This window comes from Haliotis asinina, chromosome 2 (genome assembly GCF_037392515.1).
Source record: "Haliotis asinina isolate JCU_RB_2024 chromosome 2, JCU_Hal_asi_v2, whole genome shotgun sequence".
NCBI classification, from domain to species: Eukaryota; Metazoa; Mollusca; class Gastropoda; order Lepetellida; family Haliotidae; genus Haliotis; species Haliotis asinina.
In genome coordinates this window covers 13,558,906-13,576,717 of record NC_090281.1, presented here as the reverse complement: position 1 = coordinate 13,576,717, position 17,812 = coordinate 13,558,906, and the positions used below count along the sequence as shown (strand labels likewise).

The 17,812-nt window shown below is 38.0% G+C and overlaps 2 protein-coding genes across 2 annotated transcripts in view; one reads left to right on the top strand and one right to left on the bottom strand.

Moving 5' to 3' along the window:
* The window catches only part of LOC137272285 (FIGNL1-interacting regulator of recombination and mitosis-like), a 29,646-nt gene extending 21,993 nt beyond the window's left edge, over nucleotides 1-7,653 (top strand). Inside the window, exons 17-25 of the mRNA XM_067804647.1 lie at nucleotides 710-792; nucleotides 1,328-1,478; nucleotides 2,165-2,347; nucleotides 3,301-3,528; nucleotides 4,338-4,451; nucleotides 5,170-5,361; nucleotides 5,533-5,658; nucleotides 6,602-6,646; nucleotides 6,977-7,653. Coding sequence (XP_067660748.1) covers nucleotides 710-792; nucleotides 1,328-1,478; nucleotides 2,165-2,347; nucleotides 3,301-3,528; nucleotides 4,338-4,451; nucleotides 5,170-5,361; nucleotides 5,533-5,658; nucleotides 6,602-6,646; nucleotides 6,977-7,126 — 1,272 coding nt within the window. The 3' untranslated portion in view covers nucleotides 7,127-7,653. The remainder of the gene's footprint in view (nucleotides 1-709; nucleotides 793-1,327; nucleotides 1,479-2,164; nucleotides 2,348-3,300; nucleotides 3,529-4,337; nucleotides 4,452-5,169; nucleotides 5,362-5,532; nucleotides 5,659-6,601; nucleotides 6,647-6,976) is intronic.
* A 2,256-nt stretch (nucleotides 7,654-9,909) lies between these two features.
* Nucleotides 9,910-17,812, bottom strand: part of LOC137273258 (solute carrier family 53 member 1-like) — a 48,691-nt gene continuing 40,788 nt past the window's right edge. The window contains exon 16 of the mRNA XM_067805796.1: nucleotides 9,910-17,217. Coding sequence (XP_067661897.1) covers nucleotides 17,139-17,217 — 79 coding nt within the window. The 3' untranslated portion in view covers nucleotides 9,910-17,138. The remainder of the gene's footprint in view (nucleotides 17,218-17,812) is intronic.

Genomic DNA, 17,812 nt, shown 5'->3' with positions numbered 1-17,812 from the left:
TTCATCTTTATTAATCTTGTGAGCTGAAGCCGAGGTGACTGGCTTATGTTTTGAGTACTTGTTGTTAGGACAACATCCTGAGAAGAACTTCTCTCACTGCCAGTTAGCGGTAAACGTTCGATGGCAAACTTATTTATGTAACTCAGAACACATTATCAACTTTCACTTCTTGGTATACCTACCTCTGTAAAGAGGGGTGCATTAATTTAATGACGCATTTTAGGCAGTGTGTTTGAAGGCGCATTAATTTATTGACACGTTAATTTCTTGATTTACAGTATATTGTTATTCTTCCTCAATATTTAAAAATTATAATAAAGATATCTATACCATCATGTGTGGGGAGTAAATTTAACATCTGTGTTGAAATACAAAGAGCACTTAGTCTGAATCCTGGATAAATCCATGCTGACAACTGTTATCAAGGGTGCCTTGTACAAAGTATTCTCCATGAATACAAACAAATGTTGCTTGTATTAGAAATAGTGCATTTGTTCCCAAACCAGAAACAAGTCCTTGAATCTACAGGCTGGATAAAAACCTGGTGCGTGGCACAGCTATCACAAAGTTCCTTGATTGTGTTTAAGTCTAGTAGTTCTGATCACCTTAGCGCTAAGTTCCCTTTGTGGTACAGGACCTAGGTCTTGGTGGCCTCCGCAGTTCTTTATCATGGGTCTTAGTAACGCTTCCCTTTACTCTCTACCTACAGGAAGAGATCTTGTTTACCTACAGCCTCTCATCTAACCCATATCAGGCCAGCATGGCAGTTGACTGTTGGTGCTTCATGGCCAGGTAAGTTTAACTTGGCAGTTGACTGTAGGTGCTTCATGGCCAGGTAAGTTCAACTTGGTAGTTGACTGTAGGTGCTTCATGGCCAGGTAAGTTCAACTTGGCAGTTGACTGTAGGTGCTTCATGGCCAGGTAAGTTCAACTTGGCAGTTGACTGTAGGTGCTTCATGGCCAGGTAAGTTCAACTTGGCAGTTGACTGTAGGTGCTTCATGGCCAGGTAAGTTTAACTTGGCAGTTGACTGTAGGTGCTTCATGGCCAGGTAAGTTCAACTTGGCAGTTGACTGTAGGTGCTTCATGGCCAGGTAAGTTCAACTTGGCAGTTGACTGTAGGTGCTTCATGGCCAGGTCATTTCATCATGATTGTTGGCTGTTGGTGTTTCATGGCCAGGTAAGTTCATCACGATTGTCAACTGTTGTTGCTTCATGGCCAGGTGAGTTCAACATGGTTGTTGAATGTTGGTGCTTCATGGTGGGGTGAGTTCATCATGATTGTCAACTGTTAGTGCTTCATATATGTATTCACTTCCTGGTTGCAGATATGGCAGTGCAGAGTTGTGTTACCAACATGTGGTGCTGTTAGTGCAGATGTACCAGGACCTGACCAAGTTACCCCACTCCTACCTGGCCACCTCCAGGCTCTCCACAGTGTTGCGCCGACTAGCCAAGTTCCTCGCCCAACAGCATCAGGTTACTCAAGGGTTGAGACCAAAGACTAAGCTTGTCCTCAGGACCCAGCAGTTAATGGGTACCTGGTGGGATGAGATGGCGATGTAACTGTTTATATGGGTAGTATTGTGGAAGGGGGATACAGGTTTGAGCTCTGTCCATTCATCCTTCCGTCTGTGATGAAGGGGACAGATTTTCTTAAAAAAATGTAGTAGGTAGGGAAACCAAATGTGGTATGTTTTCAGGACATGAATGCCTTGATAGAGTTAGAAAACAGAACTGTATTTCAATTATTTAAAGAGTGTTATGACCCTTGTCAAGTGTTGCTTTACTTAGTGCAAGGTGGGCCCAATGGGGACAGTTTTTCTCAAAAAACGTTATAGATAAGGAAACCAAATGTGGTAGATATTTTCAACACACAAATACCTTGATGAAGTTTAAAAACGGAAACCGTGTTACAATTGGTTACTGAGTTCCTTACAGAGCAATGGCTCTTCTCCCCAAAGGGAACATACTTGCTTGGTAAATGTTTTTGACAGGAAAACCAAATGTGGTACGTGTTTTCAGGACATGAGTTACTAAAGAGGAACCAGATAGGAAAAGAACTTGTTGTTGTTATTGTTGTTATAGTTGTTGTTATAGTAGTTGTTGTTGTTGTAGTTGTTGTTGCAGTAAAACCAAGAGTCATTAGATCATTAAAATTTCAGCAATCTCTGCTAAAGGAATTCCCACCATCTGAAAATGTCCAGCTCTGGAGTGAGTTGCCTCTTGTTGCCATGACAACTAGCATGGCAAGAGACGTGATGGAGGAGTTGATTAAACGTTGCACCAAATCTGTACACAATTGGATCAACACCTCTGAGAAAACAGTAGGACATCTAGACAATTTGGTATGTGGATTCAAAGCATATGCCAGCTGATTCACAGTAGCAGGCTTTGAAATGTCTTTTGTTTAACAAATGTGACTTTAGTCTGTAAATTTCATTGCAAAACAGTGGGTGAGGCCGTTGTCAGTTTTGAAGTTCTGGGTTAATATTGCACAACAGTGTTGAAAGAGGCAAAAAAGGTGAAAATCAATGACTCCATTGATTTCGGAATGATCAATATTAATGTTGTCAGTCAGTAGCGAGAACAGTGCTCAGTGTGGCATTAGACAACAGACCAATATTGACAATCAGTTCTTGTCAACAATGTGTCATTATGTCTGCACTTTGCCGTGAAGACAACTAAGCTGAAGGAGCATAATAGCCAGACTAAATAAATAAAATAATGGAAGAATGAAATATGTTTATTGTCAATAAATGGCTGCTTCTCAGTGGTTAACTCGCTGAGAATATATTCAAAATTGTTCATGATGCTTTTTAAGCAATTTTCACGGGCTCACTTTTACTCTCTTTAATGTATTGATAGTAGTGTAGTTGTTTCCCTTTGATAATTTTTAAATGTTTTGTCTGTAGCGTTTTGTCTGAAATCATGCATGTAGTTAGGTCCTTAGAAATGGTTAGGTAATAACCAAGTGTAATGAAATTTTTAGCTCACATGGGCTTCAAATTTTGGACGAAAGACAGTGCACCTTTAGAATTTAGCAGCAGAAACATAACAAATTACATCACATACCTCACAAAACTGGGCCCCATTGCACAAAGCTCTCATGCTGCAACAACTGTCATAAGTCAAAACGAGGAAAGTTACAAGACCTCATGCTTATGAGAGCTTTTGAATTGGAGCCAAGGTTACTTGTCTCAGTGATGTGTCACCCACGACAGAGATTCTACTCTGTCCTTTTGCTGACATCTAAAAGTGAGCTTGATTAACTGTATTCTGTATGTGCTTGTTTTCCCAGATTGTATGTGTGAAGTGCCTGGCCCATCTGTACAGCAGTCCCTCCCTGGTTGAGAAGTGTGTGACACCTCACCTCCAGTCTGTAGTTGTGGAGAAAGTCACACACCTGTGGAGAACACTAGCTGCATCCTCATGGGATCCCAGTCCCGGCATGGAATCTCTGCTAGCTGCCATGTATAAACTCAGTGCACATCTTGTGGTCATCCTACAGACTCCAGACATACTCCAGGTACTCTATCTGTGAAATGATTTATTTCTTGTTTATGACAGAATATTTTAACCAGGGTTATGTGCGATGCGCAAATGTGTGTTCAATACAAATGTAGAGAAGGGATGTAGGAAAACAATTCCCTGCGATTTGAGGAATGTAAATATTATTCACTGTACTCACAACACATCTGTAACTTTATTAAGTCTTTGGTTGTTTTGTTAGGGTGTCTTTTTGAGACCACTTATGAGCATCAGTTCACATGATCAATGATTTTTTCAAGGCTTTAAAGAAATTATCAAAATTTACAGTTCTCTACAAAGTTAGTTTACAGGACCCTTGTATACCCTTAAACTAATAATTAGGGGTCCCAGGACCATAAAAGGCAACTATGCTTGTTGTAAGTGCTGATTAACAGGATTGGGTGGCAGGCTTGCTGACTTGGTTGACACATGTCATCGGTTCTCAATTGCACAAATCGATGCTCATGTTGTTGATCACTGGATTGTCTGGACCAGACTTGATTATTTACAGACCGCCACCATATAGCTGGAATATTGCTGAGTGTGGCGTAAAACTAATGTCACTCAAACACTCACCCCAGGACATCCATGTTTGTGACTGGAGGAAAACCTAGATTTTAACTTTATGACTGTTAACTGTTGGGACGAGACTATTTGGGCACGGACATCATGAAGATTGCCCAACTAACTGTTAGCATGACTCTCATAAGGCAAGTCAGAGAGTCTGCCCACCTATTCATGTTAGTTAATACTTACAAGTCCTCCAGCATGTTGACATATTTGTCTGTATCCAGGCTTTGGTTTCAGATACTGACCCTAACTCAGAGGTTGATGGTTCAACCCTCTTCACTGCTACTGAGACTAGAAGTTGTGGGATTTCTACAGAGCTGCGGAGCTGCTAAACTGGCACCATCATTTGAGGTAAGCTTATGTTGGTACAGGTGATATTCACTGGTCCTCATTGGGACCAGTTGCATATTTTTGGCATAACTTAGATGGTATCGAGAGTTGGGATGATTTACTGATGAATTTATAAACTTATAGTGAGAGTGCAGTTTTATGCCACACTCTGCAATATTCCAGCCATGTGGTGCCAGTCTGTAAATCAAGTCTGGTCCAGATAATACAATTATCAACAGCATGAGCATCAATCCGCAACTGAGATCCAATGACACATGTCAATCAAGTGAGTAAACCTGACCACCTGATCTTGTCAGTCGCCTCTTACGACAAGCAGGGGTTACTGACAATCACCTTACGTGTGTATGTACATGTTTTTACTGGTCAAACACAGGCAAAATGTAGATATGGTCTGCATTCTTGCTTGTTGTGGTCTACTCTAGAGAGCATTCGCTTGCAGAAAGGAAAACTGGTTCAAGTAGACTTACAATTAGTCACTGACGTTAGACTATCATATTAAGAAATACGATCAATGTATCTGTGTATAAGATAATTCCGTAAGGAACCAAGAACAATTCTTATTTTCAACACAAGCAGTCTCGACTTGCCCAATCAAACTAGTCCTGAGCTGGAGTCCTTTCTAAGATCAGGACACTAACTATCCATTGTGAATTGATGCAATGTAAGTAATACATGTACTTCAGCTTGTATATGTCTCCTGGGCCTGTATGTATTCCAGCAAAACCAGGCCTTGCATAAGCTGCCTGAGGTGTTCTGTGCTAGCCTGAAAGATCCTCACAGTATTGTCCAGCACAGAGCTCTTCAGGCCTTCACTGGCTTTGCAGAGCAGACTGTACATGAGTCTGTCGTGCCAGAGTGTCTGGAGAGAGATGGCAGTCTACAGGACAAGGTGGTGGCCTTCTTGAATAAGGTGAATGTAATGTCTTTTCTGTGATTTAATTGACAAAAGACATTAGGATTGAACTTTCGCTCTTCTCTTTCAAGTTTCTGAACAATTTCATTAACACATTATAATGACACTTGATGAAAGTAAGGTATTTCCTTGTGTAAGTCAACCTAAATTAGACTTTGATGGTACCAGGTGCCAAGTTCCCCTCGTGGTGGAAAGATGGACACAGTGCAGTATCTTCAGCTACAGCTACAGATGTTGAATTCATCAGATACAATGCCATGGACACATGTTACAGTGGAAACATCGTTGCATGAGGTGATTTTTTCTTAACTGTTGTCACATGACATTGATGAATTTGACATCATCGGAGATTTTTATTATGCTATTTACAGCTCTACTTCTACATTCTTCATCTCAAATCTTAAAACTGTTACCACGGTTTCTACCCATGTCTTAGTGCCAGTGTTCACAACTGTTCACAGTTATGTCCATTGCAGTTTAGGGAATCATAGTTGCTCATGTTATGGAAATATTGTGTTAAATTCTGGGGATTTCTGAGTATTTTATGGAAATTGTTTGGATGAATATAGAGAATTTTCTGGGTTTCATCTTCTTTTTATTCTTGAGTACGTTTCATGGCTTGTTCTGGTCCCATCATAAGGTAAAACTGAACAGTAACTGGTAACTCTGCCCACGATGTGATAATGCTATGACAAGGCAGTACATGTGGAGGTCAAAGGATACAGCTGACAGGGCTAAGAGAATTACATTTTCTTATGAGTATATTAAATATTGTTTACTGCAAAATTATTGAATTAACTTAGAAATGTACTGATGCTTGTTTATAATTGTAATTATAACACTAGTGTAATAATGCTAGATGTGTGACATCATAAGGGTTCAGAGTGATGACATCACAATGCTAATGCCGCTGTCGCAGTGGTACTGGATCTTGTTTGACTTGAGGAAAACTGGAAGTCCTCACTCATTTTATGAAAATGGTATTACACAGAAGGTCGTTTAGTATCCTCTATTTGTTTCATAGAGAAGTTGGTATCCATATTCTACATCTAAAGTTCTAAAATGCTACTCAAACAAGGCATTGTTTTATGGACTATCCATTTGGGAGGTAACCACCCTGAGCAGTGTTTATTGCTGGTTTCATCATTTTTGTGTTTTTGGAATTATTTTGATTTGTTGAACTGAACTAATCAGGCACTACAGTGGCAGGAAATAACAACACATTGATTATTTTCAGCCTTCCAACAAAAGACCTCGGGTGGAAAGTGATGGAACTGATGAGGTAATCACATCGATATAGAAAGTAGTAATTGTAGTTCAATGGTATATCACTTGCTGTTCAATTTCACAACACTCAGTTGTATGCATGCATTTGACATAAAGGTGTTAGTTCTGAGGTTTGGTCACAAAGAATCTCTTATAATGCCATGTTGTAGTGTTGGAACACATAGCACTTTAGTAATTGTCAATCAAGGAATAGGTAGAGTTTTACCTTGGGAAAATAGGGGAATGATACAACATATTTCTAAACAGTGTTGGTACTCACTTAATGTCATCAAATTCAATTTGGAATCTCCACATTGAGACAAAAACTAACTCACTGTCATTTCAGGAAACACAGCGTCACGACGTACTCCAGAGTTTACAATCGGCATGTGCAGATGTGCAAAGTGTTCTCCGTGGATCCAAGCAGCCATCATGGTTTGTGTCAGCAATCCAAAAGACAGTAGCTGAACTTACACAGTGTATCCAAAACAGCTGATGGAACTGAATTTGACAGGACAGTCTGTCAAGAACAGTTAGTTAAAATTGGCATATCTGTACGGCAGGAAAATATGTTCCCAGAACTTTCGATCATTGGGCTAGTTAGATGTAATACTTGCCAGCCCTGACCAACACTTATGTGCTAACGAAATATCTTCATGAACATGTCAACATTTTAACCCGAGTATGGGGCAGGTGAATTTGAGAGTCTGGCAGTCCTTGTTGAGAAAAAAACGTCCCTGGTGGATGGGCAGGTGGGTTTTTCGAACGCTGCTATTATTATGCATTTATGAACCTCATAAACGGTACATGTTTTCAGGAAAAGTTGAGGCTGTGTCGAGTTTTGAATGTACCAGTACATGACAGTTATGTATCAATTGTTGATCGACTGTAAATATTGATTGTACAGAGTGTATTGTATTGAGTATCCATTGTAATTTTGAAAATGTACTGAACAAACAATTTTATCATAAGAAGCACATAATCTCATTCAAATAAAATGAACATGAAATAAGTTTTAACAATTATAGTGTTTGTTTTCCTGGGCGACATGGTCCTGTCTCACATTATTTACAGGATTAAGCAACACTCCGCTCCGCCTCACTCACTCACTCACTCACTCACTCACTCACTCACTCACTCACTCACTCACTCACTCACTCACTCACTCACTCACTCACTCACTCACTCACTCACTCACTCACTCACTCACTCACTCACTCACTCACTCACTCACTCACTCACTCACTCACTCACTCACTCACTCACTCACTCACTCACTCACTCACTCACTCACTCACTCACTCACTCACTCACTCACTCACTCACTCACTCACTCACTCACTCACTCACTCACTCACTCACTCACTCACTCACTCACTCACTCACTCACTCTGATAGAAGCAGCCTTCATGGTCAGGTGGATACAATGCCTTCCTGAAGAGCAGACACTTGGTGATTCCGTTCTAAAGCATCATCCAAAAGAACTCTGTTGGTACTCTTTGTTGCAGTGTCGTTGTGCATTAAGCACTGGTTGGTTGTAGTCAGTGCACAGAAAACAACCACAGCATAAGGAATATCAGGGGTCCAGTAAAGATCAAATCTAACTTTGTTATAAAAGTTAGTTTTGTGTATTTCATGTGAAGAATACTGGAATCAGTAACAGTGCCAGGATCACTATTTGGAAAGGGTCCAAGGACAAATCCAACTGTTTCTATTCCAGTTACCCATGTATTCTTCTTGAAGAGAAACATGAAATCATTCACTGAAATCATTGATGAAAGATACTTAAAATTATGGAACAAAGAATACATCAGCCTTAAATGTGTCACCAAATTTATGCTTCAAGCCCTGCCTCAGAAACTTAGAGAATATATACCTATTTTATAAATGACATCAAGAATGTATTGATAACATACTATGCCAGGACATACCAGCATTTTCAGATAAAGTGCAATACTGTTAGCAATGCTAATTACAAATGGTGATGACTTACACAACTCCTATCTTCTTGTCGTCATATCTCCACGAGTGTATATTGATAACTTCCCCCATATGACGCTCAGACTGGTTCTATCAAGCCATGTTTCAATGGCACCCACAAGTGAAAACTTCTTTTATAGCCATTGCTCTCTCATACCATTCAAACAATGTAGGGGTTATTCCATTTTGTGAGCATACCACTAGCAATACCAATGCATATGAGATAAGTGATATATATCCCTTCAGATGAAACATTTCCAAAGGAAGGGGATAAATAATCATATTTTCCCATCATTGGTTTCCTGCTTGACTTCCATCATTTGCATCTTATCAATCTTTGAAATCCAGTATCCCCTTCTTTCTTTATTTGTAAATAATAATCATGGTGGCTGACTTAAGCACTTTCACTCTGATTTAGTAGATACCAAGTATATGCTGCAAAGGGTAAATAAGAGTCAAAATTTCTGATATTGCATAGGAAGATTGAAGTATATGACAAATGAACATACATCTGTGTTCGTTATAACTGTATCTCTCTTATGTGAGGTTACTTGACCCTCAGTCAGGTGAGCAAAAATTTGAGTCAAATTGATATACCTGCTATCAAAATGCGAGCACCTTTTACATCTTTTGCATCAGTGCCAGTCACTTTATTGAGGTCTCAGCTGTCGACTTCCATTCACTGGAGTCAGATGTTCCTTTAGTTGATTCTATAATCTGTTTGCGGTGAAAATGCCCCAATGAATTTCACTTTAAACAAAAAACTAACCCAAAAAAATGTGAAATTAAGATTGCAGATCCTCATAATTTTACCTTGCTGGTTGAAAATTTGTCTCAGAATTTTATTCAACTTCGAATAAAAGTTGTTAAAAACAAACGATCATAGATTCAAATCATTATTATTGGTTTGCATTACAAGGGCTAGCACAGAACTTGGAACGGAAACAAATGAGCATTAACTAAGACCAACCCTACTTGTTCTCGGTGTTTCATTTAATGTGCATATGATTATGTGTTAAACTTTTATCGCAAAATGAATAAAATTCTGAAATAAAAATGTTTAATTGGCAGTGTAAAATTATGAGAATATGCAATCTAAATTTTACTTTATTCGATTTACGCTTTTATCTGAAGTGAAATCTGTATATGTCTTCTCTGCAAACCGACAATAGTCCACTCCCTTTCTTTCAAACTGGCATTCCAAGATTCTCTGCACTTTGTGGGCTCTTCTGATTATCATGCACTTCATACAAACTGTGTACAAGCTTGTGAGCTTTGAAGAAAAATAGTAACAGGAAGTCCTTTTATAGAAAATTTATTAATCTTTCAACATTCTGAATATATGATGACAACACAATGATATGAACAATGATTCCATGAAAGCAATGATCACATTGGGTCGAACAGTCAAGGCACATGTCTTGGAACACTTTTGTGCATTTGAAATACTGAACACCTCAAGCATGTTCAAGAGCAGTTGTGATTTTCTATATTTTTTCTTTGAAGGAACACCTCAATATTGTGCGGATGGCCCAATTTTATTCATCTCGTATTCCATTCCATTTGTCAAATGCTGAATTTTTGTGGGTAGCACAAGCTATGACAGCTTTCAGATACTTTCATAACAATAAGGTTTACACAAAAAACATCTCAACAAAAGACACATCTAGAAAATATAGCAAAAATGGTGTACATTATTTCTCCTCAACAGCTCTATATGGGAAGTATTTGAGAAATAGAATGATGTAGATGTTTGTTTTATACCACACTTGGCAATATACTCACTACATATGGAGTTCTGTAGACACCACCAAGCTTGACATTTACATCTAGTCATTCACATAATTGTCATGGCTACTGTCTTTAATCCTTGGTCTTTTGTCAAGCCTTATGACACCAGAAAACCACGGCCTGTCTCATGTCAGCGCCTTGAGCAAGCACTATTTGCCTAGATATGTGCGCTTTATAAGTATAGTATAATAATAATAATAATAACTTAATATTGCAGACCAGATAATCCAATGACTGACACCATGACCATTGATTACCCAGTTAGAATCTGAAAACATACATCACCAAATCAACAGGTCAAGCTATTTGTTTCTGTTGGTCCCCTCCTTCAACAGACATTGGCCAAGTCCAGACCAAACCTGCATGAAGAAAGTTTCCTCTCACATGGAGCCAATACATATCAGTGTTACTGATAACACAAAATTTAAACATTTTAAATCAAACGACCCAAACTTGCTTATTCCATATAAAAGACCACAAACCACCAAACTTTACGTCATTTCTAATTTGGAACAGACAGATATCTGATTGCACAGCTTTGTTAAAAACCCTTCAATTGTGTTAGATCATTTGCTTGTCGTGACATTTGCTACTATCCAATAGGTCTGTGGTCTGTGAATTACAAAGTATTACAAGCTGATTATGTCATAACATAAGGTTCAGGCACCCCTTCACCTCTTTCAGCCATCTCAGAATTCCTAATGCCATAACAGGATAATGTAACAAACTACTGCGACTGCAGCAATTAGTAATTCCCACAGAATGAATTAATGAATAATATGAAGCGAGTCAAAATAAATGTCAAAATGAATGAGCCTGAAGATATGTAAAACAGTTGTATCAGATCTTGAGTCTGAGAATTCCAGAGAATGAACACAATATACAAAGGGGGAACCTCATGAAAAGATCTACTGATTAACAGCCATTTATTTCCAGGAGAGATTTTCTTGGTTTATGTGCAAAGGGGTAAAGGAAAATATAAAGAAAATTATAACTCTTCACATAGTTGAACAAGTCATAGTAAAGATGGCATCATGAATAGTAAATCATGGCTGGTCAAACAATGTGTTTTATTTTAAATAATGTCTTAATGAAATCCTACATTGCTGCAACGTCAAATACTGATTTTATCAGATAATCATTCTGAAATATGATTGTTGTTTGATTATCTGGAATAAATATTACATTATATGAAGCAAACAGTAGATTACTAGAAACAAACAGTGGATTTTTTTATGTAAGTATTATATATTTTCCTGCAATTAGTAGATTACATAAAGCTAACAGTATATTTATTTTACACAAATATGAGATTATTCAAAGCGAACATTAGATTCTTAGATTAATCAAAGCAGCAATTAGATTGTTTCACACAAAACATAAGATTATAGCTGATGAAAGTAGTGGGTCATGTGAAGCAAATATTAGATAATATTAAGCAAACATGAGATTATTCTATTTTTATTTGAATACTTGACAAAAGAGTAGACAACGAATGTATTGCAAACTCAAAGGCATCACCAAGAGATATTTGCAACTGGTAAATCATCATGGCTACTATGGAGCCCTATGACATCAGAAAAGCGAGGTCTGTCTCAGAACTTAACATTGTGTTTGCTGTTTTATATTCTCATTGAGCAAGTTTGGTTTTACGTTGCTACTAGCAATATTCCAGCATTATCATGCAGGGGACACCAGGAACCAGCTTCAAACACTGTAAGCTATTTTCTCATTGAAGACTGACATGTGAGCATCTGTGCTAGGTCATATTACTCTTGTTTTGAACATGCTGGCACCATACCATGCACATGTTAACGGACACCTTCTTCCATAAACATAAACACCCTGAATGACACACCTTCGTAAATCACTAACAATGATCAATATAATGTTACAAATAGAATTATACAAACTCAACATAAAGTCATATAAAATTCCTGGTACAGGTATAAGGTTATAATGTTATGCAAAATTAAAGATAAAAATGAAAATATCTGTACACAATGAAAAATGATAAAAACATCTGTGTTATTGGACTCATTGTTTAGTAAAAGCAGTTGACAAAATAAATCATATTTGAAGGCAACAAAAATGTACAATTTGCCTTCCATGCTTTGAAACAGTCATCATTACATTCTGTGATAGGAAACCACCATGATAACACAACTCAGCATACCTTGGAACAAGTCTATCACCCAATGAATGTTCACAGTTTGCCTCACAGATACAAAAATAACCTTTTAACATCAAGTTGTTGGTAGATCCCAATACCTAGGTAGCTTGTCTCCTAGCCCTGACCCCAGGAGGAGTCCTGACAGAATATATTAAGGAAGGAGTCCTACTTCAGTCCAAATTGACTGGGCAAGTCTAGACTGCCCATCTACCTAAAATTAAAAATTATTGTTCTTTTCGCAATGTGTTCACATTATTTTGTTCAGATACATGTTTCCAAATTACTATTTCTCGAACTAAATATCAGTCTTGAGCATGAGATCTTTGACCCTGAGTGCAAAGTAAAAGGAGACGTTCACACAACTTGTATGCCGATATGCTATTTGTGGAACACAAGCACTTAGCTGTCAACTGGGACATAGACGACTTGTAATGGTACCCAGTCTGGTTAAAAAGGAACAGTGTTATTTACCATAACGCACCATATATACAATGTTAACATGACAAAGTATTCATTATAAATTGTACATCAGGGCCTAGATTCATGAAGCTCTCTTAGCACTAAGATAGTCGTAAGTTAAAGTTAATAGATGGCATTTACCACTACATTAGCAGTATGTGAAAGTCTAGGCCTAGTTAGAGTTCCTCCACATAATTCATGGGGTTATTCACTTGATTCCAGTGCTTTCTCTACAGTCCACGGTAAATCCTGATGATAGGGCTAAATGTGATATCCAGAAAATCAACCATTCTTTATATTATTAACCATTCTTTAAAGATATTTACTCAATTGTATGAATCAACTGCTTCAGTATATTGTGAGGCTTATCATTTACCTCTTTAAATAACCCCACAGGCACAGGTAAGGCAATAACAAACTTTGAGACATTAAGTGTGAACCGGGATTTAAATCCGTAATAATAGCAAAGGGACATAATTTCATAGCAACTTGTACTGTTGGAAATAGAAAAAAACCTGAGCTTTTGTTTTCATTTATATCAATAGTTTATTTAGTTAATATGTGATGACACCTTTTCCCTCTAGGCAGCACATGCATGTCATGCCAGGTGAGTCGATGGTCCATTGTCATACTTTGCTGAGCAACCTAATCTCATCCATGTATTTAGAATCTATTCATAATATTTGTAAGTTTTGCCCAACTTTACGAGTAAACATGCCTTTCTGGATATCCTGTTACACATTCCACTGAACAACCAGTTGACTAGATCTGTTATATTTCAATGCGTACTATTTGCAATTGTGTAATAAATTTTTGGGACATAGAAAAAAAATTGTTTTAGGCTGTTACTCTATTTCCAACATTAGTTTGCCCCCCACATGCCGAAAGATTTCTTCATTTTTATGCAACCTTTCAGTTTGAAATCCTCTCAGTAACCCTGATGCGACAGGTAAATGCCACTAAAATGGCTTAGACTGAGCTAATAGTGCTGGTGTGACTACATCTAAAACAAATTTCCTATCTTGCTGCCCATAATTCTCCAGCAACAGCACACATAAACATTCTTGGATAAGCCATATACATAATGTATATATATAATTGTACAGTGTTTGACAGTAAGGATGAAAGTCATGGCATCCTCATTATAACCACTGTGACATTTATGTACATCTTAATGGAATCTCTGTCTCTCTCTGTCTCTCTCACACTCGCTCGCACGCACATCTCTGTTAATTCATGTTATGGATAGTAGCCTATGGGATTACTCTTTCTCATCCCATCTGGGATTTGAACGCACACCCTCAGTCAGATGCGTAATCACTAGCACACAAGGTCAGCTACCCAGCCCATTCAGAGGAAGCCGTGGTGGCTGAATAGGGAAGATGGCAGACTTTGTGTGCTGGCACTGAGGTGCCTGAATCTGAAGTTGTAGGTTCAAGTCCCAAACAAAAGCACTAGAATCTGCTCTTTACCGAGAAAGTGTAATCCCCAATATAACCTGTTACATAATGACCTTTGCTGTGGCACGATACAATCCAAACATCACTCAGATAGCAGGATGTCCAACACAGTGAGGACCTTCCACACATCTACAGTCTATAATACTGAATATCTGAGCCTATGTACAGAAATCAGGGTTGCGATCTACAAGATGTTCATATCATTATGTCATTCGTAAGACCATGATAAAATATTGAGTTATGATAGGTCCTAACAGTGCAAACACTCTGTGGAATGAAAGCCAGATCCATGTTAGTGATACACAACAAATTATTCACATTAAAGGCGGATATAACCTTTCTTGACGACCCTAGTGACCCATATCCACTACAGGTATGTTACGTTCATTACAATCATTGGTAAGGGATTGGGACTAGTTGTGGGCTAGTCACAGTAATGTCTCATGTACATAAAGGGAGAGAGTGGAGACATTGTTTCTGGTTTGCACAAAGGCATACAATCAATACCTTCAACAGTTACATTTAAAATAAATATGACTCTCAAGGTAATAATCATGTTTACTTTTCTTACAAACATACTTCTCCATTTTGACACGCAATATCTTATATCAGTGGAACAAATAACAGATATGCCATGGAGGACATTTTCAAATGAGACAGGTCAGTTCATCTGGCGTCGGCCATATAGCCTCCAAGAGTAATTACTAGAGTGAGTTAGTAACATCTTTTGAGTGAGTGAGGCAGTTAGTTTTTACACCGCTTTTAACAATATTTCAGCAATATCTCTGCGGGGACAACAGAAATGTTGAAAATCTACAGACATGATACACTTAAACATGTAATAATTCATATTCTAATTGTGCACAAAGCACTGTTTCACAAAGCATTAAATCTTGCAATAGCCTGTACTAATAACTGCATGGCCAGCCTTACCATACCAGCTGTCATAAAACAACAACAACTTAAATATAGCTGCAGTATGAAATGTCCAAATTAGATGGTAACTTAACTGAACACAAAACTCAGCTCTGTTCAACAAAGAAATCAAAGTGCTACAAATATTATATATCTATGCTAAAGAAGTAGAGTTACAATCATCTTAGTGCTAAGACTGTTGTAAGTCTATGCTAATGTAGGGAAACAATCATCTCAGCGCTAAGACTGTTGTAAGTCTATGTTAATGTAGGGAAACAATCATCTTAGCGCTAAGACTGTTGTAAGTCTATGCTAATGTAGGGAAACAATCATCTCAGCGCTAAGACTGTTGTAAGTCTATGTTAATGTAGGGAAACAATCATCTTAGCGCTAAGACTGTTGTAAGTCTATGTTAATGTAGGGAAACAATCATCTTAGAGCTAAGACCGTTGTAAGTCTATGTTAATGTAGGGAAACAATCATCTTAGCGCGAAGACAATCATCTTAGCGCTAAGACTGTTGTAGGTCTATGTTAATGTAGGGAAACAATCATCTTAGTGCTGAAACTGTTGTAAGTATATCAAAGTATGTGAGCTACAATCATACTATTGCAGTAAGTAAAGTAGGGGAGTTAAAGTCATCTCAGGGCTGTCAAAGGCTATGATTGCCTATTTCTAGGTTAAAGAGAGGGACTTAAAACACTTGGAGCATGATTGTTTTGTGGAGAGCAACCCTGATTCAGTCATGACCTCATCAAAAGGACATCGGTAGAAGCAAGTTACTTATCATGATACGTGAAACTATCGTGAAACTGCTGTGTTATCTTCCATGTTACCTCCACTGTGTTATTTCCTTTGTGTTAACTCCCGAGCTATCTTCCCTGTCTTATCTGCTCTGTGTTACCTTCCGAGATATTTACACTGTGCTATCTCCGTGTTATCGCCCTTGTGTTATCTCTCCTTTGTTATCTTCCTGTGCTACCTCTCCTCATTATCCTCCATGTTATCGCCTTGTGTTATTTCTCCTTGTGTTACTCCCTGTGTTATATTCCGTGTTATCTCCCTTGTGTTATCAATAAACTAATACAAAAAGACACGTGACAATAACCAACACAAGAAGGTACAACTTGAAGGATTTGAAATCAAACTTTCCAGAATTGTTACTTGGCCAGATATCTTCCCTCTATAAGAAAGGCTGGTTAGACATCGAGACAAAGATGTATTCAAACTTACACCTCCACCTCAAACTATTTTTTGGTCCTTCTGTCAAATGCAACCAGAAAACAAGGAATTTTAAGAAGGTGAGCAGTGTCTTTAGTGGTCTTCATCAAATAATGTGGCCCAGATTATGAGAGACATTTGAGAAGCTGGTAGGAACTAAAATGCTCCTTACATACAGCTATATGCTAAAGAAACATTGATACAATTGATTCTCATTATCAAGAGAGAGACACAAATATGAAACACTATAACCAACATCAAATTGTAGAGGTGATTGTAAAACATTTGGACATGGTATCTAATCTACTCATGTATAAACAACATCATTTTGAACTTTCAGCATCTGAAGTGTACAGGACAAAAATCATCCTAGTCATGTTAGTCATCACAGTCAACAACAACCAGTATCCTCTTCTGTCGTTACTTCCGCAGTAATGGGGCAGACGTTACTGTCACCTGTGTTCTTCAAACACAATGTCCAACATCAAGAAATGTTTTCACCTGAGTAGATCACAACCCCTTCATTTTGGGCATGAGTGGGGTCCTTTCCTCATCCTCATCCACCCAGAGGCGAGTGTCTTTCTTGGATCTGTTGGGTTAGACAAACAAGGTCAAATGTTTTATCTGAAAGAAGGCTGTATCGCATTAACACGAACATTGCTGTTCAAAGTTTGAGACAGGACATCCAACCAGAAATCAAACCAAAGGAGAACAGGGACTGAAAAAGGAGGTACTGTAGCTAACCTGAAATGTTTATCTAATTCCCAATGTGAGATCAGAATCAGCAATCTATTACGTTTTTTACAGATGTATTGAAAAATGAAACGTGCAAATATTGGAACCAGAACAACTTCTGGAACGTATTTAGACATTGGAGCAGTAAGGAAGGCTAACAACATATGGATGAACAACTTCCATACTACAAGCTATGGCCTCACATCACTCCTCTCTAATAATAAAGGTATTCATCCATATGCAGCTATCTTTCCTTTCAGAACAAGAATATCAATTGCGTTATTGTAAATTGATATAGTGAACATTAAATCAGCAAAGTCAAATCTCACTATACAGTAGTAAGGCTGAATAAATGACAGTTGTTTTATGCATTTTCACCCTTAGTCAAATTATACATGGAAACTACAAAAAAGGGCCAGGAAAAACAGTGGTTGACAGCATGAGCAAAA